Here is a 26,820-nt window from a genome sequence, read left to right on the forward strand (position 1 = left end):
TCAAGCTGGGGAAACCCATGCTTATTGGGAGCCACCAGCCTAAAAATATCAGCTTGCAGCTGCCTGGAATGGCCGCATTTATTAGATGTGACAATTAGTGATGGGCGGACTCACAGATAACCTGGACCGGCTACAAGCTTCAGCCCCTAGCGCTCCACTTATTTTGACTGTGTATCAAAATAAGTAGAACAGCTTGCGGCAATTTTGTAAAATTATTTAAATAATTTTATAAAACAGCATGTTGTCCACCCAAAATAAAGCCAAAAAGCTGGGGGCTGGTATTCTCAGGCTGGAGAGGGCCATGGATATTGCCCTCCCAGCCTAAAAATAGCAACCTGTAGCCACCCGGAATTGTCACATCCATTACATGAGATAAGCTTGGCGCTTTATCCAGCTCCTTCCGATTGCCCTGGTGCAATGACAATCGAGGTAATGAGGGGTTAATAACAGCATGCAACTGTCATCAAGCCCAAAATTAGCATCACTAATGCAAAAAGTAAAAAGAAATAACCATAAACACAGAAAAATCCTTTATTTGGAATAAAATACCCTCTTTCCCCACTGTATTAACCCCAAAACACCCCTGCAGATCTGATGTAATGCACACAAGGTCCCACGGCAATTCAGCTCTGCTACATCTGAGTCACAGTGAGTGGCCATAAAGCATCACTGCCCGCTGTGAGTGCAGACAGAGAATGACTGAGTTACGCAATCAACGGTGACATCACTCAGGTTATTTCTGGTCACAGCATGAGGTTTTCATGGCTGTGACCCCAGATAACCTGACCTTAGATGACCGAAGTAAAGTCAGGGACCTCACCTCAGGTAAGACCTACATCTCCTGGCATAAAACCATTGGGATTTTTGTGAAGAGATGTAGATTTGGTGCTGAAAATTTTACACCGATTACCATCGCACCAGGGAAATCGGGATGAGCCAGGTAAAATTCTGGGGTCGTCACATCCAATGGATATGTGCTGCCCCTGTGGCAGCAGCCGGGGCTGCTCGGATCCGTATCCACGGTTGCTCCAGTGGTCTCCAGACCGGGGCCTCGTGCAGCCACTCAAATGAAGGGGGTATTTACAGGGAATAGTGTTATAGTCCGTGACGCCACCCATGGTGTGCGGTAACTAGAGGGGATACCGCCGCTGCCGTTTGGGAGTACCCAGGTGTTTGGACCCTCCACGGGTAGGGGGGATGCCCTGGGACTCAGTGATGGTGTTTGGGGAGTGCTGTGGGGAGTAAAGGGGTCACTTGCGTACTCACTCAGTCCATTAAGCTGACACCGACAACTGGGGAAACCAAGGTTCTGGACACCACTGCTGCTGAGGGGAGCTAGTTTGGGTCCCATCCCCGATGGTGCTGCCTGGTGATCCGTGACCTGCCTCCTGGCACTAAGTTTACTTCTCTGTTGGTCCCGTTAGCTTGGGACAAGCCAGGTCCCGCTCTCCACTATGGCTAAGTGTGGGAGCTTGCTCTCAGGGTTCACGCTTGGGATTTCCTGAACCGTTTTTGTGGAAAGTCATATCTCCGTCGTTGCGCTAGTACCCAGATTTTGGAGCGGGTGGAGAGCGGATCTTGAAGGCTCCATTCTCGTCGGGTAAATTGTCAGGTTGCCTGAAGCTACTCCCTGACCTAGGGTCCGCGTGCCCTGTCGTGCCTTGGTCCCAGCTCGGTGATGGTGGAAGGCCGCCAGCTGTTCTCCTCAACAGTTCCGTGCCCCTTGCCATGATCCCCTGTGACCGGGGATCCACTCCTCTAGGTCCAGACCACCGTCTGCCACCTACATAGCTTCCTAGGAGCCCGGCTCCTAACCTCCTTTCTCCTTCACTTCCAACACAACACTCCCTTCTCTCCTGATACTCCTGACTTTCCCTTTCCAACCCACCAAGTAGGCGACCCTATTCCACTCAGGCCATCCACTGATGTGTTTGGTGGGTGTGGTGCAGAGTGTACCTAGGATTTGATTAGCTGATGTAGGCAACACCATGTAGTTGAGGACCCGTAACCAGGAAGGAGGTGGATATTGCACGGGAGGGTGGATTGTGCAATACCCTGTGATGACCTGATAGTCCAGGGGCGTCACAGATACAACAATCCTGGGCAGTTGCAGGCTGCTATTTTTAGGCTCAGTGGCTCATATAAGCATGGGTCTGACCAGCTTTAGAATAACAGCCCCAGCTGTCAGGCTTTATCATGGCTGGGAATCAAATTTGGGGGGACCGCACGTCGATTTCTAAAATGATTTATTTAAATAATTTTAAAAAAGCAGCATGAGGTTCCTCTTTTTTTGATACACAGTCAAGATAAGCGCATGGCTAGGAGCTGCAGCTTGTAGCCATGGGCTTTATTTGTGCTGATAACAATACAGGGGAGACCCTATACCAATTGTTTTATTTATTTATCAGAATTATAAGGATGCAGATGGCGTTTGTGATTCCAACCAATCACTGACACAGTCTCAGAGGGTGAGGGCATGGTCCAACGGCAGCCAGTCAGATGCCGGTGGAAGGGGAAAGCAGTGTATGTGCATTAGTGATAATTATCAGATCCGAAGGTAGCACAGCAGCTACTTGAAGACTTAGTAAATATGTACTACTTTAACCCTTTTGCTTCCCTTTTTTTTTTTTACAGTGACCAGTCACAGCCATGCCAATACATGACATGGCTGTGATGGGCAGGGAGCAGATGGTTTTGCATACAATCCTTGGCAAGATCGCAGAATTTTGCAGTAATCGTTCAGATGTATGATCCCGATCCAGCTAAAGATCATACACTTTTAACATTTTCCAATCTTTGCCGATCAGGATCGCTCATCTCTAGCGCTAAGTGTCTAAATTTTTTAAACTCAAAGTCAAGATGCACAGTGAAGGGAGATAGAGTAATATAATACTTTAATTTAATATATAATATGAATTATCCCTGTGGGAAAGAGAGAGGAGTTTTTCAGCATATAGAAATACAAAGCGTTAGGTCCAGTGATTAGGCATTCCCAAATAATAAAGGTCCGAATATTTACCAAGGAAGAACAAAGATGATTAAAAATGTAGAAAAAACACAATTTATTTTAGCTGAAACGAGCCTTCTTCAGGTGTCTAAGTGGTTTGTTAGACACCTGAGGAAGCCTGGTTTCAACCGAAACACATTGTGGTTTTAATAAATTTTGATGAGCTTTGATCATCCCTCGTGAATATTTCAGTATTTGAACCTTCATTATTTGGGAGTGCCTAGTACTTGGATTTCATTTCTTTAACTTAATTAAGATTTGCAAAATGTAAATAAGGAAATTTGAACCCTTCCTTGCTAGATGCTTGTGGTTATGGATTGCTGTTTCTACAATTTCTTTTAAGATGTTTTGACATACCTTCAAATTTATTGTACCCATAATGATTGCTATACATTCAGGCCCTAACTCCACACACAGCCATAAACCACAATGTTTAAAATTTGAAATGAGCATTTGATGCTGGTGTTCTTTTCTTCCTATCATATTGGCCTGCTTCGTCAAGACCAACATTGTCCAAGAAAGTCTTAATATTGGACAAAGCTGAAGTCACTGGTGCCTCCAGAGACTTGAGTAAGATTTGTAGCATAAGGTAAAGCTGGATTAATTGTGGCATAAGCTAAAATTGGCTTAATCTGACTTGAATACACTAAAAGTTCCAAAATATTTGTGTAACCTTGTATTGCATAAACAAATTTGCAAATTTTTCTGGCGGAAATACTTTGATGAAAGGGGGGCATTGTTGTGCATTTCCGCTTAAAGAGTTTCAATTTTTTGCACCAGGGCAATCGGGAAGAGCCGGGTCAAGTGCTGGGCTTGTTGCATCTAATGAATGCAACAGTCTTTGGTGGCTGCAGGCTGCTAATTTTAGGCTTGCGGGGCCCCCGATAAGCATGGGTCTCCACAGCCTGAGAATGCCAGCCCCAGATGTCGGACTTTATCATGACTGGTTATCAAAACTGGAGGGACCGTTTTTTAAATTAAATTAGTGATGAGCGAATGTATTCATTACTATTCGCAGAATAGTAGGGTATTCGAGTTGTTATATAACAAGTAACTATATTCCGATGGCCCACCCAGCATGTTTGGTGCCTGATTTGCAGCCAGTAAACATGTTGGGCTTCTTAGCCAATCACAGTAATGACAAAGTCATCTTGACTGTGGCATTACTGTAATTGGCTGGTCGCTGCCATTTTGTGCACATTACATTTCCAGCATCTCTCTCCAAGTGTTTCATACTCACCGATCACGGCACGGCGTGGCTGTCACATTGGTCCTGCTGCCTTTCTTCTTGTTCTCTACCAGCTCATAAAAATCATTACATATTCACTGCCCCTACTCATTAGGCTTATACATATTCACTGCTTCCCCTGCACACCGGTGGCTGTGATTGGTTGCAGTCAGACCTGCTTACACGCTGAGTGACAGCTGTCTGACTGCAACCAATCATAGCCACCAGTGGGTGGGTCTATATCGTATAGTAAAATAGATAAATAATTTAAAAAAACCATGAGAGGTCCCCACAATTTTGATACCCAGCCAAGATAAAGCCTCCCAGCTGGGGTCTAGTTTTCTCAGGCTGGGGAGACCCACGTTATTGGTAGCCCCCCAGCCTAAAAATATTAGCAAGCAGCCACCCAGAATTGCCACATGCATTAGATGTGACAGTCCTGGGACTTTACCCAGCTCATCCCAATTGCCCTGGGGCAGTGGCAATTAGGGTAATGAGAGGTTAATAACAGCACACAGCTGTCAACAAGCTCAGAATTAGTGATGCGAAGGGGTCTTCTTTGAGACCCCTGCATCATTAATCCTATAAGTAAAAAGAAATACACATACACAGACGAAAATCCTTAATTTGGAATAAAATACAAAACCACCCTCTTTCACCACTTTATTAACCCCAATAACACCCAAGTCCGTCATAAGACACATGAGGTCCAACAACGGTCCTGGCTCTGGTACATCCGAGCCTGGGGAGACCAAAAATATGTTCAATCTCTCCAGGCTCCGGGAAATTCTTACAAGAAGGACCCTGCTGGCAGCAGTGACATCACAGAGTTTATCGGAAGTCATACCCGGGTTCCCACGGCATGACCTCTGGTGACCTAAATCACTCTTAAAATGCGGGGCCGTGTCCTGCACTTTTCCAGTACTTTAACAGTGACAGTGCCAGCATGGAGGTATAGCCTGCCCTGTATTCCCCAGACAGAGTTGTTAGTGTTAAAGTGTAGGGCCGTGTCCCACTCCCTGCTAGCACTTCAACACTGACAATGCCATCTTGGAAGAGAGGTGATCACAGCCTGAAATCTGTTGTCAGCATTAAGTGTCTTGGCAGCTCCTCCTGGCGGAGCACGCAGCTCTGACAGGAAAAGCTGCTGGGACCAAGGTGATTACAATGTATGGCTAGCGGTAATCACAGCCTGCCATCTGCTGTCAGCTTGCGGTGTCTCGGTAGCTCCTCAGCAGCTGTAGTATCCGGCATTTCCCAGGATAGTAACTGTCTCTCTGTTTCTCTCCCAGTCTCTGTGTTTCTCTCCCAGTCTCTCTCTCTCTGTTTCTTTCTCTGCCTCTTTCCCTGTCTTTCCCTGTCTGTTTCATTCCCTGTATTTCCCTATCTGTTTCATTCCTTGTCTGTCTCATTCCCTGTCTGTCTCTTTGTCTCTGTCGGTCTCTTCGTCTGTGCCTATTTGTGTCTGCCTGTTTTTTTGTCTTTCTCTTTGTTTGTCTATCTTTCTGTCTGTCTCTGCCTGTCTCTGTCTGTATTTTTCCCGGTCTGTCTTTCCCTGTCTGTCTCTTTCCCTGTCTGTCTCTTTCCCTGTCTGTCTGTCTCTTTGTCTGTCTGTCTCTGTCTGTCTCTTTCCCTGGCTGCATTGTGACACGCCAATATTTCATTCAAGGACGTGGCTGCGCATTCTTCTGAAGTTCTGGCTGCATTATGGCTCCCAGCTCCATTGACTTTAATGGGCGAATAACTGTAAAGTGCTGGGTTATAATTTCCCCTCAAAACACAGTCTATGATGTTCCCTGAGTCAAATGGGGTGTCTGAGCAAAAATGTTGTGATTGTACATAAACAGTACAGACCAAAGGTTTGGACACACCTTCTCATTCAAAGAGTTTTCTTTATTTTCAGGACTCTGAAAATTGTAGATTCACATTGAAGGCATCAAACCTATGAATTAACACATGTGGAATGAAATACTTAACAAAAAATTGTGAAACAACTGAAAATATGTCTTATATTCTAGGTTCTTCAAAGTATCCACCTTTTGCTTTGATTACTGCTTTGCACACTCTTGGCATTCTCTTGATGAGCTTCAAGAGGTAGTCCCCGGAAATGGTCTTCCAACAGTCTTGAAGGAGTTCCCAGAGATGCATAGCACTTGTTGGCTTCACTCTGCGGTCCAGCTCACCCGAAACCATCTCAATTGGGTTCAGGTCTGGTGACTGTGGAGGCCAGGTCATCTGGCGTAGCACCCCATCACTCTCCTTCTTAGTCAAATAGTCCTTACACAGCCTAGAGGTGTGTTTGGGGTTATTGTCCTGTTGAAAAATAAATGATGGTCCAACTAAACGCAAACCGGATGGAATAGCACACCGCTGCAAGATGCTGTGTTAGCCATGCTGGTTCAGTATGCCTTCAATTTTGAATAAATCCCCAACAATGTCCCCAGCAAAGCACCCCCTCACCATCACACCTCCTACTCCATGCTTCACGGTGGGAACATGGCATGTAGAGTCCATCCGTCCACCTTTTCTGCGTTGCACAAAGATACGGTGGTTGTATCCAAAGATCTCAAATTTAGACTCATCAGACCAAAGCACAGATTTCCACTGGTCTAATGTCCATTCCTTGTGTTCTTTAGCCCAAACAAGTCTCTTCTACTTGTTGCCTGTCCTTAGCATTGGTTTCCTAGTAGCTATTTTACCATGAAGGCCTGCTGCACAAAGTCTCCTCTTAACAGTTGTTCTAGAGATGTGTCTGCTGTTAGAACTCTGTGTGGCATTGACCTGGTCTCTAATCTGAGCTGCTGTTAACTTGCGATTTCTGAGGCTGGTGACTCGGATAAACATTTCCTCCGCAGTAGAGGTGACTCTTGGTCTTCCTTTCCTGGGGCGGCCCTCATGTGAGCCAGTTTTTTTTGTAGTTTGATGGTTTTTGCCACTGCACTTGGGGACACTTTCAAAGTTTTTCCAATTTTTTGGACTGACTGACCTTCTTTTCTTAAAGTAATGATGGCCACTCGTTTTATTTACTTTGCTGCTTTTTTCTTGCCATAATATAAATTCTAACAGTCTATTCAGTAGGACTATCAGCTGTGTATCACCAGATTTCTGCACAACACAACTGATGGGCCCAACCCCATTTATAAGGCAAGAAATCCCACTTATTAAACCTGACAGGGCAGACCTGTGAAGTAAAAACCATTTCCGGTGACTACCTCTTGAAGCTCATCAAGAGAATGCCAAGAGTGTGCAAAGCAGTAATCAAAGCAAAAGGTGGCTACTTTGAAGAACCTAGAATATAAGACATATTTTCAGTTGTTTCACACTTTTTTAAGTATTTCATTCCACATGTGTTAATTCATAGTTTTGATGCCTTCAATGTGAATCTACAATTTTCAGAGTCATGAAAATAAAGAAAACTCTTTGAATGAGAAGGTTTGTCCAAACTTTTGGTCTATACTGTACATACATACACTTAGCTTTATATATTAGATTTTTCACCAGTATAAGGACACAGACAGCGTTTGTAATTCCAACCCGTCACAAACACTGTCTCAGAGGGTGGGGCCATGGCCCAATAGCAGCCAATCAGAGACGCTGGTGGCCGGAAAAAGCAGTGAATATGCATTAGAGAAAATTATTGGCCTGGAAGAAGCACTGCAGCCGCAGTGACGCAGTATGTACTGCTTTAACCCTTTTGCTTCTCACAGTGGCCACTCACAACCATGCCAATACTTGACATGGCTATGATGGGCAGGAAGAGGATGGCTTTTGCCATCCAAAAATTTACCAATTCTGGGCAAGATCGTCGACTTTTGAGGCAAATGATCAGATGTCCGATTCCGATCCAATACTGCCAAAGATCGGACGATCTTAACATGTTCCAATCTTTGCCAATCAGGATAACTCATCTCTAGTTAGTAGGCAAAACACCTGTGACACCCACACTTTCAAGTTTTATAGTCCTAGTTAAAGTGGTTTTCTGGTATAGAATCAATACTCTGCAGTCACTTTGCACTTTGCAGATTCATTGCTGTCTATTCGACTAGTGGTTGCAGCCTTGATCAATTCAAGTTTATTGAGCGAATCTGCGCCCACTACACAGTGCATGCTCTCTCTAAATAAGTTTATCGATCAAAGCAGAGTACTGGACCCAGAGTATGCATATCACATAATTGACCGTCGTTCTCAATGCAATATAATCTGTACCTATGATTTTCAATAACGTTTTCTCATAGCCATATACCAGGAAGTTTAAAAAAACAAACCAGTTTATTTAAAGTATTACACAGCAAACAGACAAAAAAATGCTGAATGAAAAATGTTTTAAAAGTGCAAGTTAAAAAAAACTCACCAAAAACTCATCATGTGATACGTAGCCTGAATGCTTGTCCAAAGGGAACCTATAAAAGATTCAAACAGTATATGTTCATGTATCACAGTCTAATCTTCCTAAATCGTGGTAGTCTAAAATTGTGATTTAAACAAGTAGGTCACATTTTATTACAAATTCTTACAGAAATATGAAAAATGTTATAGAGTTTTCTTATTTTTTCTTAAAACTGCATGTAACTATGAAAAATAAAAACACAAAGACACAGTTTATAGCCAACTTTATTAGACATAGATTCAAAATGTTGCAAATAGAATATTAAGCATGATATTCCACCAATATTGCAATGGTAACAAAATTCAACCCAAGAAATAAATGTGTTTGTCTGCACTTTATAATTTTCCCTTAAGTTATGATCTTGAAGAGGATAACATTTTTTTAAGCATTAAGCATGACCTATATGATTTTAATTTCTTATGGCTGCGACTCGCAATAGCACCTGAAATTTTTGCTAAGGGGATATATTATATGATTCTACTAAGATTGACTTGTCATATGCATTCAACCTGTTGTCGATAAAATGTTTCGATGGCCAAGGATCTAAAGGATCTAAAAATGGTCATTAGAAACTAAGGAAATTTACAGCTCACTGTGATATATCCTCTGCTATAGAAACGAAGGAAAGTTCCAGCTCCCCATGATATGTCTTCTGCTGTAGAATCAAAGGAAAGTTCCAGCTTACCATGATACATCTTCTGCTGTCCGGAGGACGGAAGATCGACTCTACCACGGCTCGAAGAAGGGATGAAGAAGTAGAGAGAATCAAGCACCACAGTGTTTTGCCAAGTATTTAAAGGAATCGGATATGGCTTTAAAGAAGGCAATTAATTTTATTATAATGATTCCAGAAAATAGGAAATAGTGTGATATTGCGTATACTTTTGTATAACATAAATCACAAAGGTAAAGTACTTACATTGCACACTACAAAGGAAATACTTCACCAGGCGTTACACCCATCATCTGTCTGAGAGCATCAGCTATGAGAAGCAAAAGAGAAAAGACAAACTCCTGAGATCCACACTGTGGTGTCACCGGCGTCCCCTCCACATGTACACAGGCTTTTCACGTTGCTGTAATCTTCATCAATCTTTATCATACTTGAAAACAAATGCTCACATAGCCAATTGTTACACAAACTCTAACAGGTTCAATTTGTCTAATATAGTATCCCTCTTTTGAGTGGCCAAGTCTTCAGACGTCAATCTACACAGGACAAATACGTCATCGGATGAGACATGCCAAAAGCTCCTGGTTTCAGATGTTTTACCATACTATAAACATGCACATTCTCACTAAACATTGATAAGAGAGCTATGTGATACCATAAACATTTATTTTCTCACTGAACATTGGCACTATAACTATATCTCCAAGTGTCTGGGAAAATTACAGAAAACAAGCTAATATAAACTAAACTGGTAAAGTCTGATATCTTTAAGGGTGTCTAAAAGACTACTAGTATGAATTCCTGATGGCTACTAACATGTTAACACTACACACAGACATCAAGACTTCTTTATTTGGCTAAGTATAACACATGGGACATAAGATTAAAACTTCTTGGTGTATGTTAGCATCTACACATTTCAGGTATCACAGCACCCTTAATCATGATAGTTACCGTAAAATATGGGCCCAAGTAAGATTAATGTTCTATTTATCGGAAGAGGTCTGGATAATCATTGTCATGGCACTTTAAGGTTAATACATAGAAAACATAAGTTTCCAAAAAATAAGTGATAACTGTTCAATAAGGCTTGTTAAGCAAACTCAAGAAACATAAGTCTCAATATTCATAGATTGTAAACTTCTGAGCATCTGAGCAGGGTTCTCACTCCTCTTGGTATCTGTTGAATTTTGCTATTCTGTAATGTCTCATATTGTCTGTACATGTCCCCATCTAAATTGTAAAGCACTGTGGAATATGTTGGCACTATATAAAAAAAAAATATTATTATTATATTTACATGTTTCATTTTTACTAGACACCAAAACGACAGAAAACTAGAGATTTGGCTAAAATGATCCAATTTGGCCAATTTGGTTGAAAGTTTAGTGGCTCTTGTTGACGATGGTGGGATATGTTGATGAATATTTAATATCTGTCAACAGTCTTATATATAGCTGTATTAATCGTGTAGTTATTTCAAAAATAGATTTTCCCGAAAAAATTTCCTAAAAGCCTTTTTCACATCTTTATTTCTCAGAGCATAGATTATGGGGTTTAATGCTGGCGTGATGACTGTGAAGAGGATTGCAGTCAGTCTGTCTTGCTCCAGGGAATCCTTGGTTGCAGGTCTCAAATACGTGCAGAAAGCTGTTCCATAATACAAAAAAACCACTGTGAGGTGGGAAGTGCAGGTGGAGAGGGCTTTACTTCTACCATGCTGTGTTTGGATTTTCTGGATATGGGTTGCAATAAAGATATAGGAGATAATAATTAAAGTGAATGTGCCTAGAGCTACAGAACCTGTAAGAATGTTGACCAAGCTCTCGTTAATATGTGTGTCAGTACATGCCAACTTCAACAGAGGTTTTATATCACAATAGAAATGGGTTATTTTGTTCATGTTACAGAAAGGAAGTTTGGATGTCAAAATTGTATGTGTCAGGGAATACAAGAAACCAATAAGCCAAGAAGTGAAGGCTAGTTGAAAACACGCTGCCCTTGCCATAAGGACATGATATCTTAGTGGGTTACAAATGGCGACATACCGGTCATAAGACATTGATGCAAGAAGCATAGCTTCTGTACTTCCCAAAAAATGAAATATGTGGAGCTGGACTATGCAACCTTCAAAAGATATTTTCTTGTCTTCAAAAACTAAACAAGACAATAACTTGGGGACAGTTGTGGTTGCATAGAAGAAATCCAAGAAAGAAAGGTTTCCCAATAGAAAGTACATTGGAGTGTGAAGACCACGATCAGTAATCACCAATGCCACAATGCTTAAATTGCCAATAAAGCTTAGGAGGTAGAATATAAGAAAAGTGATGAAGAGTATCACCTGTAAATGTGGGAGATCAGTGATTCCTAAAAGTATGAATTCAGTTACATGGGTCTCATTTAATTCTTCCATTTAAAGCTGTAAGCACAGTTTACAAAACTCACAATTTTACCAATAATTTATTCAGATTTCCATTTCGATCTAAAAGCATATTCTTGGTTCACCAAAGAAATGTTATTTGTTGTCTCTTAAGAAAAAGTCATAACATTTTCCAATACTTTCCTATTCTAATTTCTAAAAATGTTCATGGTCTCTATTTATAGTTATTCTAAGCTTTAGAAAACGGTTAAGATCTTAAAATAAAACCCAAGGCAAAAGCTTGTAATCCAGCTCTTGCCCATAGTGGAATCATCCATTCTCTGATATACATATTTGTCCCTAATTTGTGCAGATCCAAAAATTCAAAATTGCCCAGCTTTTAATGCAATAGGTCAAGGATATTAAGACCTATGTTTTTGTGAGTGACTCACAGAGGCTAAAAATCTGGGCAGCATTAATGCATTATCTTATACTTAATACAGGGCATGGGTTTGTAGAGTAAGACAAAAATCCCTAAAGAGGGAATGCCTGTGTAATACACAGTGGATCAGTTACGTTGGCAGTGTTTCTTTACATGCTCCATAAACATAATTTCCTCCTTGTACCAGAATCTTCACCAACAAATATGACTTATTCTGTTTTCACCAATATATTTTACTTCTGTAATCTGTACATAAATAGAAAAAAAGAAACTAAAAAAACCTATCACAAGAAAAATGCAATACTTGATTTCAGTAAATAAGATATATAAAAAAGTGTACTTACCAAATAAATTCAAGAAGGAAGACCAGGAATAATGTATCTACATCTCATGGGCAGAAATCGCAATTTGACCGTCATATTAAGACAAAGGCAAGATCTCTTGGCATTCACCAATTTATCTTATATTTGTACACCCAAAAGGACTGATAAGTCCCAAACTAATAAATCATTTATGGGTTCTCTAGAGAATTTGCATATTAAAATTAACAGTCTTTATTTAGAATGCTAATCATGTTTATGAATTTAACCTGTATTGTAAGAACGTTGCTAAGAAGGAATTGATAAAAATAATAATTATAAAAATGATTATTCACTAGTAATGATGAGCAAATCCAAACTGTAACGTTCGGGGTTCGTACTGAATACTAGACTTTTACCTGTATGTCCAGTTCCTCTTTGGGTTCAGTCACAAGGATAATGAAAAAAAGGAAGCAAAATAGTTAAAGCATGACATACTTACCAGTCACACTGCTTTCAGGTCCACTCATTACATCTCATGCATAGTCACTACTTCCCCCGCCCACTGTTTTTGACAGAATCTGTGATTAGCTGCAGTGACACTTCCGTTGTGCTGGCATTTCTGATTTGTTGCCCTCACAGAGGCCGTCTGGGTCCCCAAATAGAGTATAAAAATAAATAAGTAATTAAGTATAAGTATATTGATACCAATAAGTATATTGATACCCATCGCATATAAACCTTAAGGCTGCAGCCCCCAGCCATGTGTATTATCTTGGCTGTGTGAGGGACCCCATGTGGGTTTTTTAAAATTATTTTATTAAATAATTTAAAAAAACAACATGCGGTCTCCCCCAATTTTAATACTCAGGGAAGATAAAGCTGACATCTTGGGGCTCGTATTCTTAGACTTGGAAGGCCCATGGTTATTGGGCACCTGCAGCCTAAAAATAGCATTGGATGCAACAATTCCAGTGCTTTACTCGGCTTATCCCTATTGGCTTGGGGTGCTGGCTATCGGAGTAATATAAAGAGTAAATGACAGCTGTGGTTTGTCAAAAATCACAACTGCCACTAAACCCTGGATTAATAATGGGTAGTTGTCTAGGAGACCCCCATTACTAATTCTGTAAATAATAAGAAATAAACATAAAACACAGAAACATCCTGTTATGAATCGGCGCCGCCATAGCCACAAGCAGCATGCTGCGGTTCCTGTTGGGCCCAGGCGCCAGCTGCCTTTTTTGGACGTGCCTCGGGTTGTGCAGATGGCTGCTTCCTCCTCCACGTCTAAGTGTGGAGTGGCGGCTAGTGCACAGGCGTGTGCTGATTTACCTCAGCCAGAGCCTAACTCCAGTGTTTCACCTAGTGAGCATGCTCAGCCTGATTGTGTCATTTCTGAGACTGAAGGCCCTGCCACACATAGAGATAAATCTTTGGCAGATCTGTGGTTGCAGTGAAATCATGGACATATTGTTCCATTTGTACACAACCACAAAACTAGCACTGATTGTCCACAATTTCACTGCAACCACAGATCTGCCGCAGATTTATCTCTGTGTGTGACAGGGCCTTTAGTCCTCAGTTCAGGGTACTGAGCATGTTCTAGCAGATAGTCTGATTTCTGAGAATGTTGTTCAGGCTACTGAGCATGCCCAGGCACTTAGTGCATCAGAGGCTAGGGCCGGTAAGGACCTCACAGGGCATGTCCGTGAGGTGGCAGGCCCTGATAGTGCAAAGGTTATCAGGTGTCCTGATGACGTGGTCACTCCGGACTGGCTCGCAGAGGCCCGCCCCTATGACCTGGCACTTCACCATTGGTCATCAGACAATTACTGGTGAGGTGTTTGGGGCGTGGCTGCCATGAGGTCATCAATGACGTGGTGGTTCTGGATAGGCCACTGGGGACGTCGCTGATGACATGGCACTCTGCTATTGGACCTTGGAGGTTCCACCCTGATTTTTGGGTGGACCCAGGTTATAAAAGGGGCTGGAAACAACATGGAGGTGCGCAGTCTTCTCATATGCTTGTACTGAGCACACCTCCATGTATAGAGTTCATGGCGGCATAAGCCTTATTGGAAGCGGTAGGTAGGACTAGGCGAACAATGCCTGTCACGCCAAGATTCGTGGCTCGGCACATCAGGGTAAGGCGCCGTGCTTCCTTGCTGCCATTCTAGTTGAGCTGTAGCAGTCCAGTGGCGTTAACTGGCCTGCGACTACGGTGCCATCTGTCTAGTTGTGCTTACTACACGCACGGATAGCGTACCTGCTGCACCACCTGTCTGGTTGTGCCCTCTACGCACATGGACAGCGTACCTGCTGTGCCACCTATCCGGTTGTGCCCTCTACGCACACGGACAGCATACCTGCTGTGCCTCCTGTCGGGTGTGCCCCTATGAGCACAGACAGCGTTTCCCAGGACCCCTGTGGAGTTAACAGGGATTTCCTGGATTGGGTGTGTGACCCCTATTATCCTCCTTGGCTTCCCACTCATCCTTACTGGTGTGACTACCTGGCCTGACGTGTCCATCACACACGTGGCCAGTCGTGTGGTGACCAGAAATGCTAATCGGAGGACCGCTCGGCCTATCGTGTTTTACACACGTGACCAACAGGGCGCTGTCACGGCGGTCTTCTTGGTCAACACTACCTGGCCACTATCTGGTCTGACGTGTTCTCTATACATGTGGTTGGTATAGCGCCCGCTCCACCAAAACGCTAACTGGGTTGTCATCCAGTCTGACGTGTCCCTACACACGTGACTGGTTCCCAGGTTTCCTGGGTTATCTTAGAGCCATCCAGCTCCATATTCTCCACCTAACCTTCAGGGTGCCAGCAGCTCCTTTGTCATCTGGAGCACGGTTGGTCCCGACTGGCGATTGGGATATATACCCCCTGGTCCTAATCTGCCGGTCCCCCCATAACAGTAAGACTGCGCCAGGGTCTGGCTGGCTTGTTAGTGCAAAGTATGACGTCTGATCTGGCTGAATGAGAAGCTCTACTGGGGTCTCAGAGGAAAACTTTTCTCCTGGCAAACCAATCTGGCGGTCAGTGGTGAGGAGTCTTATAGGTGCAATGCTCCTCTGGGTTTCCATGTAAATCATAAAAAAATGTGATGCAAATAAAACCCTTGAGAGAAACTCTCCCTATTATGAGGCAGATGGAAACACTTTGGACTCTGTCTGGTTTCTGTTTCATCCCGGCAATGTCCATTCATTTTAGGCATCCTTTTAGCGCACAAGTGTAGTCAACCACAGTTCTGTGAAAGCCTGAAAAAGATGGATAGCACCATAACAGACTCTAAATGGAGACCAAAGTGTCTCCATATCCCTCATTAGAGTGAGTGGTTTTATCCAGAGTTTCATCTGTATCATATTCTTGGGTGCTTTACATGGAAACGCCAGCATAAGTTCTCAGTACAAAACACAAGAATGTGAACCTAGCCTTTTTACTGGAAGTAATCAAAAAATATTATGCACCCCAAAATGTTACTAATTAAATCCCCTAACTTTCTTGAAAAAATGAAAAATTGCTGTTAAACCTTTAAACATTCTAACATCCTTGCAAAATTTAAAAATGTTTGAAAAATGGCAATCAGGGCCCCTCACATATCTAGGAATCAAAATATCGGCTGAGATCATAAGTTTATTTGCTCAAAATTATGTTCCTGCCCTGCGGTTGGCAGAACGAGATCTTGAGCAATGGAACAAGCTACACCTGTCTTGGTTTGGTAGGATGAGTGCAGTTAAGATGGACTTGTTGCCGCGACTGCTATATTTTTACTAAGCCCTCCCCATCTGGGTCTCAGCATCCTTCTTTTCACGCCTCAAGAAAGCAATTAATACGTTTTTCTGGGCATCCAAGCGGCCCCGGCTATTTTTCCAGCTACTTAGTAGTCCTAAGAATATTGTGGTATTGGGAGTCCCAGACTTTTGCCTCTACAGTATGGCTTCCCTAGGTACATGCATACTCGACCTATATCACCACAGGGGTGGGAAGAGATGGGTAGACATTGAACAAGACACACCTGGTTGTAGCCCGCTGGTTTTCATCTGGTCTAACCATGCCCCTTCGGCCTTAAGTGGCATGCCCTCCTTCCTTATAAGAAACCTAGCTTGCTTTGTCAGACAAGGCTAAAGGCTCTTGCGCCTTTTCTCAACCCCTCATACCTATCTATGACAACCCACTCTTTTCGGTTGGGGATTAATAGAACTAAATTCCTACACAAACATAGAGCAGATCATCCTACGATATCAGATTTTAGTTCTCCAACTATTCTTATACCTGTCAGTTAACTATTTCAAAACTCCCAGGTCCCCCCACGCATGTTTTTTTCACAGACAACTACAGAACTACAGTATATTAGCTCTCTCCATCCACAGGAAAACCTTTTTAGATCATTGTTGCCCTTCGAGCTGCTCTGCAAGGTGAAGGACCCCCCAGAACATACTATATCGCTGCTCTACAAAACGTTTATGGAAAGTAGAATTGCGTCAGTAGACTCACCCACCTTCTTCTCTAGATGGGAGGTCGATTTGGGCAGATTCCTGACTACAAAAGATAGAGCAACATTTTCGCTCTTTATATAGAAATCTTCACTCAGTGCATTGACCCAGGAGAGAGGGTACAAGATACTATATATATGGTACCGTTGTCCCACTGCTGTCCATGCGATGTTCCCACCTGCTGGAGATGCTTACGAGTTAGAGGCTCATACATGCATATATAATAGTCATGTGAATCCATTAGAGGTTTCTGGATGGCAGCATTTGATCTCATTAACCGGCTTTCAACTTGCAGCGTCACTCCCTCCCCAGAGCTCGCGCTTTTATCGCTCTGCAAATTTTCGATTTCTAGATTAAAAAAAAGTCTCTTTCGACACATCCTAGCGGCGGCGAGAAGACTCATACCTAGATTCTGGAAACAGACACAGGCCCCTTCTAGGTTTGACTTGATCACAGAATTGAACGACATGTTTAGATTAGAGGAATTGATTGGACAGACCACGGAAACATCAGTGAGAATCCTAGACCTATGGGCCCCATGGATCTTCTTCAGGGATTCGCCTGATAGAGACTCATGGCTACCCGAGGGGGACTGAGATGAGCAGGAACTAGTCCATCCCTGTTTGGGGGGGCCATGCAGGCTGGATGACGCCCACTATTTTTTCCTTCGGACTTCCCTTATGTGTGTTCCCACTTGCTTAATCCTTGATCCTTCTTGTTTCTCCCTCTCAAGTCCTTGCTTATTTTTCCCCTTCCTACTTTTTTCTTACTCTGATCTTACTAGCCTACTCACAATCTTAATGTCGTGGGTGAGGGCGCCGGCCACGGCCAGTGGGGAGATACTCGAGACGATCGGATCCGGAAACATGATGGTGGCTCGAGCGGCAACCAGATCTGGGCCTCTTGCAGCAGCCCATCGCCCACAACGTAATAAAGGGGCTATTTACAGGGGAAAGTTTGTCAGTGTGATGCAACCCGTGGGTTGCAGTGATGGTTGGTGACACTGCTGCTGCCTTGGTATGGGGGACCCGGGGCTGGTGGAGTGGGGCAGCAGGATGGTATCCCCTCCACGGGTAGGGGAGGTGTTGTCCCGGGGCACAGGTGCAGGTTGGTGTAGAGTGCTGGGACACCGTCTGCAGGCTGGACCGGATGATACTGGTGTACTTACTGTTGTTGAATAATTCAGACAGAGTCCAAGTAGTAAACCAAGTGCCGGATGCTGGTCGCCTCTGGAGGGGTGTGCTCGGGTCCCGCACTTCGGTGAGCAGAACAAGGACCCTTCCTCCTGCACTCTAATTTTGTGTCTTGTGTCTTGACTAGTCCGCAAGGAATGGGAAAATTCCACTCCCGGTGTCTTTGCTGTGGGAGCTGTGGCCCGCGAGAACTGACCCTTGGGATTTCTGTAGACACATGCAGATGCCCTATCCCCCGCGTTGGGCTTCCGTCTCGCTCTATCTGGGCTGCTGGCGGGACAAGACGTGGAATCTTGTCCCCTGCTGGTTAATTGACAAGGGGATTGAAGCTGTCTTCGCCCTAGGGTCTAGGCACCCTGACTGTGCACAGCCTTCGGACCGGATTCCTGCTGTTGGCACCGGCGGGCTACGACCCTGCCCTGGTCCACTTAAGGTCTTCCGGTACCAGATATCCATCGCCTGTGGCCCTGCTCTGCCATCTGCACCTAGTCAGCTCAGGTAGTCCGGTAGTTTAGAGGCTCCAACCCCTGACTACGGTGTCACTTGACTCTTCTCAGTTCCTCTCCCTAACTTGTTCTGTATTGTTCTTTCCCCTGACACCTCAGCACCCCTAGGTGGGCGTCACCATCTGCCTTGCCCCATCCACTGGTGTGTCCCTATTGTCCTGGGGGGATGTTACATAGTTACGTAGGTTGAAAAAAGACCTAGGTCCATCTAGTTCAACCTTCCTCCACCAGTTCTACATTTGGTCACTAAGTCATCTATAACCAACAATGTGGTGTGTACCGAGGAAATCATCCAGCCCTTTTTTAAAAGCTGTTATAGTATCCGTCATTACTACGTCTTGTGGTAGGGCATTCCACAGTCTGACTGCTCTAACTGTAAAGAACCCTTTCCTATTTGGCTGTCAGAATCGCTTTTCTTCCACTCGCAGTGAGTGCCCCCTGGTCCTTAGTATTGTCTTTGGAAGAAATAAGTCATGTGCCAGTCCTTTATATTGACCACACATGTATTTATACATATAAATGAGATCTCCTCTGAGACGTCTTTTTTCTAAGCTAAACATATCTAACTTTTTCAACCTCTCATCATACGGGCGGCCTCCATTCCTTGTAGTAGTCTAGTTGCCGCCTTTGAACTGCCTCTAACTTCTGAATGTCCTTTTTAAAATGTGGAGCCCAAAACTGGTTCCTATATTCCAGATGTGGCCTTACAAGTGATTTATAGAGGGGTAACAATACGTTGGGATCACGGGATCTAATCTCTTTTTACACACCCTAGAATCTTGTTTGCTTTAGCAGCTGCTGCTTGACATTGAGTGCTGCTGCTCAGCTTATTTGTAATGAGAATACCCAAGTCCTTCTCCTGATCTGTAGTCCCGAGTTTACTTCCATTTAATGTATACGCAGTTATAGGATTACTCCGTCCTAGGGCATTACTTTACATTTATCAACATTAAATCTCATTTGCCAAGTATCTGCCCATTCTGACATCTTATCCAGATCGTTTTGTAATATTGTATTATCAAGGTCAGTTTTTAATATCCTACATAGTTTGGTGTCATCAGCAAAGACTGACACTTTACTATCAATCCCATCCACAAGGTCATTAATAAAGAGATTAAAAAGAATCGGTCCTAGCACAGATCCCTGCGGCACCCCACTGCTGACTACAGCCCATTTATGACTACCCTTTGGTGACTAGGCTTTTGTGGCTGGTGTATGTACCTGTGTGTGGGATTTTGTTGGTATGCCAAGGAGGATGGAGGCCTGCACCTGGAAGATTTGTGCAGTCTCTGTGACAACCTGGTTTTGCCAGGTCGTCACATTAAAACCACCTGAGCTTCCACGGAGGAGATGTTTATTTTATGTTAACTGTTGGGATATAAATTAGACTTATGTTTTTGTAATTACATGCCTTCTCAATGTGATTACTCCATATACTAATAAGTTGCTTTGTAATGTTGACGTTACTTTCTGTGGAAAATCATAATAAAACTTAATTTGAACTAAAAATTTTGAAAAATTATCCATATGTAAAGTAGATGTATGGGAAATGTATTTATTAATTATTTTGTACAACATGACTGTTTAAGAATAAAAAATACTGAAAGTATTAAAACTGCACTTTTCAAAATTTTCATCAAATTTCCAATATGTGCACACATGCAAAATACATCACCCTAAATTTACAACGAATATAAAGTACAATGTGTTGTGACATAAATAATCTCAGAATCATTGGGATTAAGTGAAGCATTCCAGAAAAATTACCCCATAAAGTGACACTGTTCAAATTTTAAAAATTTGGCTTAGCATTGGAGGAGATGGAAGAAAAGGATCTATCCTTGCTGTACATTAGGTAATATACATTATTGATTTTTATTCCTGAAGAAGGGGTTATACAGCTCTGAAACGCGTAGAACAATAAAATCCAATGTCTTAATCCCTGTTGATCTTCCGTGATCATCTTCTGGCAGCGCGGATAGATCCTTTTCTTCCATCTCCTTCAACGCTATCTTCCTAGGTTCTGCAGCAGCCTTCGTCAACACGTGGTTATAGTGGTTGTGTCTATAACATAACTGCACCAGGTTAGTGCACCTTTAAAATTCTTTCTGGTACCACCGGATAAGACACCATTTGCGCCCCCCTTCTGTCATTTCAGTTTCACGACAAAAATTTGGCTTGGTTAATAAGGTCAAAATTTGGCTCAATCACTATGGGGTTGAAAATTTCTAAGATCTCAATTGTCCAAGATAACAAGGATCTTTTTGACCAAGGTTGAAAGATTGGTAGGGCCTGTAGATGACCAAAATATAAGTTGGTTGGTAAGTCCTCCTGATGATGATGGGATATAACTAGGGTCTTCTTGGTCCTTTAGAGATAGCTGTATTAACTAACAGGGTAATTGTTTTAGTAATTGACTTTCCAAAAACAGTTTTCTAAAAGCCCTTTTCACATCTTTGTTTCTCAGAGCATAGATAATAGGGTTTAATGCTGGCGTGATGACCGTGAAGAGGATTGCAGTCAGTCTGTCTTGCTCCAGGGAATCCTTGGTCGCTGGTCTCAAATACGTGCAGAAAGCTGTTCCATAATACAAAAGGACCACAGTGAGGTGGGAAGTGCAGGTGGAGAGGGCTTTACTTCTACCATGCTCTGATCGGATATTCTGGATATGGGTTGCAATAAAGCTGTACGAGATAATAATTAGAATAAATGTGCCTACAGCCACAGAACCTGTCACTATGTTGACCAAGCTCTCGTTAATATGTGTGTCGGTACATGCCAACTTCAACAGGGGTTTTATATCACAGTAGAAGTGGGTTATTTTGTTCAAGTGGCAGAAAGGAAGTCTGGAAGTCAAAATTGTATGGGTCAGGGAATATAAAAATCCAACAAGCCAAGACGTGAAGGCAAGTTGCAAACACACAGCCTTGGCCATAAGGACATGGTATCTCAGTGGGTTACAAATGGCAACATACCGGTCATAAGACATTGACATAAGAAGCATAGCTTCTGTGCTTCCTAGGAAATGAAAGATGTGAAGCTGGACTATGCACGCTTCAAAAGTTATTTTCTTATCTTCTATAAGTAAACCAGACAGCATTTTAGGGACTGTTGTGGTTGCGTAGAAGAAATCCAAAAAAGAAAGGTTGCCCAGTAGAAAGTACATTGGAGTGTGAAGACCATAATCAGCAATAATTACCGCCACAATGCTTAAATTGCCAATAAAGCTTAGGAGGTAGAACATAAGAAAAGTAACAAAAAGTACAACTTGTAACTGAACGAGATCAGTGATTCCTAGAAGTATGAATTCTGTTACATGGGTCTCATTCAACTTTTCCATTAACATCTGTAACTAAAGTGTACAAAGTTTATCAAATCTTTTTTTCTGCCCAAAAAACATAATTTCACAATAATTTATTTTCTTTTTTTCTATTTTGGCTTAAAAGGATTAAGTCAACAGAATTTTTAAGTGTTCTTGTTAGTATAAAACAGATTTTGTCTACAGACATCCACTTCTCTAGCATAGAGACATATCACAAATTTAGGCAGATCCATAAATTCCTAGACTTGGAGATAGCTATTCTGCTGACTATTCAGAAGCTCTTAGAGTACTAAACTACAATAAATACCCTGGATAAAGGCCACATATTGAAATAAAATTTTAAGTGCATCTCAGGCTTGGCTGATATTCAAGGCTCCTTGAAAGATTGGACGTTAACTTACCTCCAATTGGTTAAATTTGCGGTTCTTTCCTCTGTAGAACACTATTTGGATAAAAGAATGTTAAGAATCCCAAGGTAAGAAATTAAGAATCAGGTAACAGTTATCTACCCCATCAATGTTATAATATTTATTTTAAAGATAGGGGTTTAACAGAAGCTTTCACTTGCAGGGAACCTGTCTCAGAAGTCAACATGCGGTGGAGTCCGGTGTGCAGATCTCAACAAATAACCACTGTTGACTGTTATTTAAAAAAAATATTTTAACGTTACCTGTCAACTCCCCAAATTCTATTGACCTTAAGATACATGATTAATTTGAAGGTTAAAGGGAACCTGTCATGAAAAAAACACTATGAACCTGCAAATATGGGAATAATCTGCAGGTTAATAGCATTCTGATGGCATGCGGCACTGGGAGCCCCGCTGACAGGAGGAAATGATTTTTATCCTTCCTGGCAGCTTTCAGTTATACAGTTGTGACTGGCAACCGGCTGTGTACTTGTGACGCCCTGGTAAAACCAGGTTGTCACAGAGCCTGTACAAATCCACCAAAATGCAGGCCATCCTCCTCTTTGGCACCAACACAGTCCCCACACCAGCCAATCAGGCCCTAGTCACCAACTCCCTCCCATGACAATGGGAAAGAACAAGACAGGACAGTGAAGTGGAGGGGCAGAGCAGAGCAGTTTGTGTCAGAGAGAGGAGGGGAGAGCTGACAGGAGGGAGTTGTAGCTCCCTGGAGAGGGTGGTAGTCGGGGTTGGAGCCCCAGACCACCGGATGACTGAACTAGGGGTTGGAGCCCCAGAACACCGGATGACTGAACTAGCAACTCTGACTAGGTGGCAGTGAGGGCCACAGGCGACGGAGAACCAGTCACCGGGAACCTGAGGTAGACCGGGGCAGGGTTGTAGCCCGCCGATGCCGAGAGAGGGGATCCGGTCTGGAGTCCGTTAGAAATGGACTAGTCCAGAAAAGAGAGACAGACAGAAAGTGCAGGAGAAAGGGCCCCTGGCTGTATATCTGCATGCGGGATCCAGCACACCCCTCCAGAGGCTCCCGGCATCCGGCCTTGGTTTACAACACGGACTCTGTGTGTTTACTGACCCTCCAAATCATCAGCGGCTCATCCAGCACCATGACAACTGAACTGTGAGTTTCCTGCTCTCTGCAATCCCTCACCATTCCCTTGGCCCCGGGACTACACCTCCCCTACCCGTGGAGGGGATCCCCTCTTGCTGCCCTGCTCTATCAGCTCCGGGCACCTACCTACAAGGCAGCGGCAGTATTTCACCATCCCTCACAACCAACCAACGGATGGCGTCACTGACAAAGACTCTTTCCCCTGTAAATAACCCCTTTTCACTTGTGGGCTGTCGGACGGCTGCCACTCGAGTCACAGCCACCGCCCTGATCCAAGCACCTCGAGAGCCCCCCCGGTTGTGGTCTGTCCACCGCCCACGACATACTGATGCAATGCTCAGCCAGCTATCAGTCAGTGCCAGGGTCATGGTTACAGCCGCCGCTCACTATGCATAGAGAGATGACTGAAATTGTTCCGGCTGTGCCTTTATGACTGAAAGGCATTGGCTGCCCAGAAAAATACAGATTATTTCTTCCAGGCAGTGGAGCTCTCAGTACGGCAGACACATGGTGTCAAAATGATATTAACCTGCAAACTTACCCTATATCTGCAGGTTAACAACATATTTTTTACATGAGCGGTTCCCATTAATAGCACTACACTAGTGTACAGCTGCCTTATTAAAACTTTGACTACTGGGAGAAAATGAACTTCATCAATTTTGCAAATCAACTGCCTACAATCATACCGGTGTGCCCAGACTTGCTACAGTCACCACTTACTATACTGTGAGTCATGTAAGCACACCCTGGCATTTAGATTGACAGTTCACTGATGCGCTACAGGACCAGCTGTCAATCAAAGTGCAGAGGCGTGTTTACAGCTGCCTCTCACTGTGTATTTAGCCGTGACTGAAAGCACGGGCTCCCAAATGGAATAAAATTTGTTTTCTCCCAATAGATGCACGTTCAGTAATGTTATTATCATGCAGATTAAATATCTAACTGAAAGATAGTATCATTTTGGTTCAGGACAGATTACCTTTAAATGAATTAAAAAAAAAAACAAGGAAAAACCAAATCATAAAATAAAATAAAAAATACAAATCATAGGAAAATACAAAAACAGAAAATAAAAAAAGTACAACTTTCAGGCACTTCATTCTTTCTTTGAATATGCTGGAAAAAAATAGTACAATCTGGAGATGAGATATCTTAAGCTTGTTCATATTTGCTCCCACAAGTTAGCCAGTAAAAAAACAAAAAAAAATGCACATAGATACTTTTGTAAATGCAGGTTTTTCATCCTTCCATGTAAGTGGTCGTCATTTAGAAGTGCATCTCAATAAATTAGCATGTCATCAAGAAGTTAATTTTTTTCAGTAATCCACTACAACAAGGAAAACGAATATTTTATGAAGAGTCATTCATTACACACAGAGGGATCTATGTCACATATTTATTATATATTATATAGAGTCATTACACACAGAGGGATCTATTCCTATATATTATATAGAGTCATTACACACAGAGGGATCTATTTCAAGTATTTAGTTCTGTTAACTTTGATGATTATGGTAATATCCATGCACCAATTAGTAGACAATACTCTAGTATAGACAAAGAAGAGCAGTTAGCAGCAAATCACCACTGTTGTAATAGTGTCACCAATAAATACTGTATCTACATACATAATTGCCAGTCGAGGATGTCACCGTATCCCACAATGCACTGCGACACTGTTAGTTGCGCAGCCGCAGTTCGCATCCACATCATAGCCATTGTAACCAGGGACAACAGTGCAGACAGAATCCAAATTGTGGGCTGAATAAGCACAATTTGTGAACACAGCTCAATTTGTGAACACAGCTCAAGAAACACAACACCAGATACCAATATACAGCACACAACAAGGAAGAGACAGTGCACAGGGGTAAAAGAGGTCAAGTGACGCAACACATACAATACACAAATGCAGAGGGATGACATACAACAGATATGTTGGAAAGCGTAAACAGTGTGACACTTGTCCACTGCTCCTGCCATCACCACTAAGCATAGACAGATGTTCATTTCACCGCACTCCCGATGTGATAGCATCGGGCTTATTTCTAGTATAATATTAATGTTGCTGCACAGGTGGTCTATAGGTATGTCCCACACAAGAACTGTGTGAATAGTAAGCCAAAAGAGGTAGTAGAGGATGGTCCACATTGGCAACAAGATCGCCCACAAAAAAATTAATAAACGTGGAAAAACAAAGGATGAATCTGATGGCAAGGTAGAAAATACCATAAACCATAAGATCTAACCACTCACTGTGACTTCAGATGACCTGACAGGGTATGGTAGGTAGAGTAGTAAATGAACCCAGGTGGCTGGTGAGGGATTGCGATACAGCAGACTCCGTCCTGGGGTAGAGGAAGCGGGTCACGAGGGAATCTACAAGGAGATTAATACACCACCCAAGACCATGCACATAGCTTGGTCCTGGGTGGTGTACAGACCAGAAGAAGTGCCAGGTGTGGGGTACTGTGCGGGTCTATCTCGGCACAACAGTGAGAGCCCCGATCTGCTAAGTGTGATGCTGCTGCTGGAATACCTCGGCTGACAGCGGCGCCAGCAATGTGGAAAGGCACCAGACGCAGAATATGCAGAAAGGAAGTGGGTGACATCACCCCTGAGTATGGAGGCCTGTGTAGCCAATTAAAGCGTTTCAAAACAACTCACTTCTTCATCAGGGATATACTCAGTGCTTGCCTCCTGCTTTATATGCAGCCTACATTGAGGGTAAATGATTGGCACTAAATGAACATATTTTAAAGTGGGGAATAATGGACATTGTAGTATACAGAGCATCTCACATGCATAAAGCAATTAATATAGCTAAAAACATGTTTTATTGAAAACCATTAAAGGAAATTATAGAAAAATGTAGAAAAAAAGACGGAATATTAAAAACAGTGGCTCTCATAGAATGCTGTATCCAAGCATATTAATGGAAAGTTGAGTGGAAGGAAAAAGTCTGGTAGAAAAAGGTGCACAAGCAACCGGGATAACCACAGTTTTGATAAGATTGTTATGAAATCCCCTATTCAAAAAATTTGGGAGAGATTCACAAGGAGTGGACGCTGCTTGAGTCAGTGCTTCAAGAGCCACCACACACAGATGTATCCAGGACATGGGCTAAAACTGTTGTATTCCTTATGTCAAGCCACTCATGGCTAATAGACAACATCAGTAACGCCTTACCTGTGCCAAGGAGAAAAATAACTGGACTGTTGCTCAGTGGTTCAAGGTTTTGTTTTCAGATGAAAGTAAAATTTGCATTTCTTTTGGAAATCAAGGTCCTAGAGTCTGGAGGAAGAGTGGAGAGGCCACAATCCAAGCTGCTGGAGGTCTAGTGTGAGGT

The 26,820-nt window shown here is 42.9% G+C and overlaps 2 protein-coding genes across 2 annotated transcripts; both read right to left on the bottom strand.

The window, feature by feature from the left end:
• Positions 1-10,769: 10,769 nt before the first annotated feature.
• LOC142257632 (olfactory receptor 12D1-like) lies at positions 10,770-11,708 on the bottom strand. The gene has a single exon (XM_075329769.1). The coding sequence runs from the start codon at positions 11,706-11,708 to the stop codon at positions 10,770-10,772; it is 939 nt and encodes a 312-aa protein (XP_075185884.1).
• Positions 11,709-20,991: 9,283 nt separating this feature from the next.
• On the bottom strand, positions 20,992-21,942 carry LOC142257633 (olfactory receptor 12D1-like). Its single transcript, XM_075329770.1, has one exon. The coding sequence runs from the start codon at positions 21,940-21,942 to the stop codon at positions 20,992-20,994; it is 951 nt and encodes a 316-aa protein (XP_075185885.1).
• Between the last annotated feature and the right edge of the window lie 4,878 nt (positions 21,943-26,820).

The sequence above is a fragment of the Anomaloglossus baeobatrachus genome, chromosome 12 (genome assembly GCF_048569485.1).
Source record: "Anomaloglossus baeobatrachus isolate aAnoBae1 chromosome 12, aAnoBae1.hap1, whole genome shotgun sequence".
Taxonomy (NCBI): Eukaryota; Metazoa; Chordata; class Amphibia; order Anura; family Aromobatidae; genus Anomaloglossus; species Anomaloglossus baeobatrachus.

What these genes read in the sequence shown, in the direction of transcription:
- LOC142257632 (XM_075329769.1), bottom strand. Translation starts at nt 11,708, where the DNA reads ATGGAAGAATTAAATGAGACCCATGTAACTGAATTCATACTTTTAGGA.
- LOC142257633 (XM_075329770.1), bottom strand. Translation starts at nt 21,942, where the DNA reads ATGGAAAAGTTGAATGAGACCCATGTAACAGAATTCATACTTCTAGGA.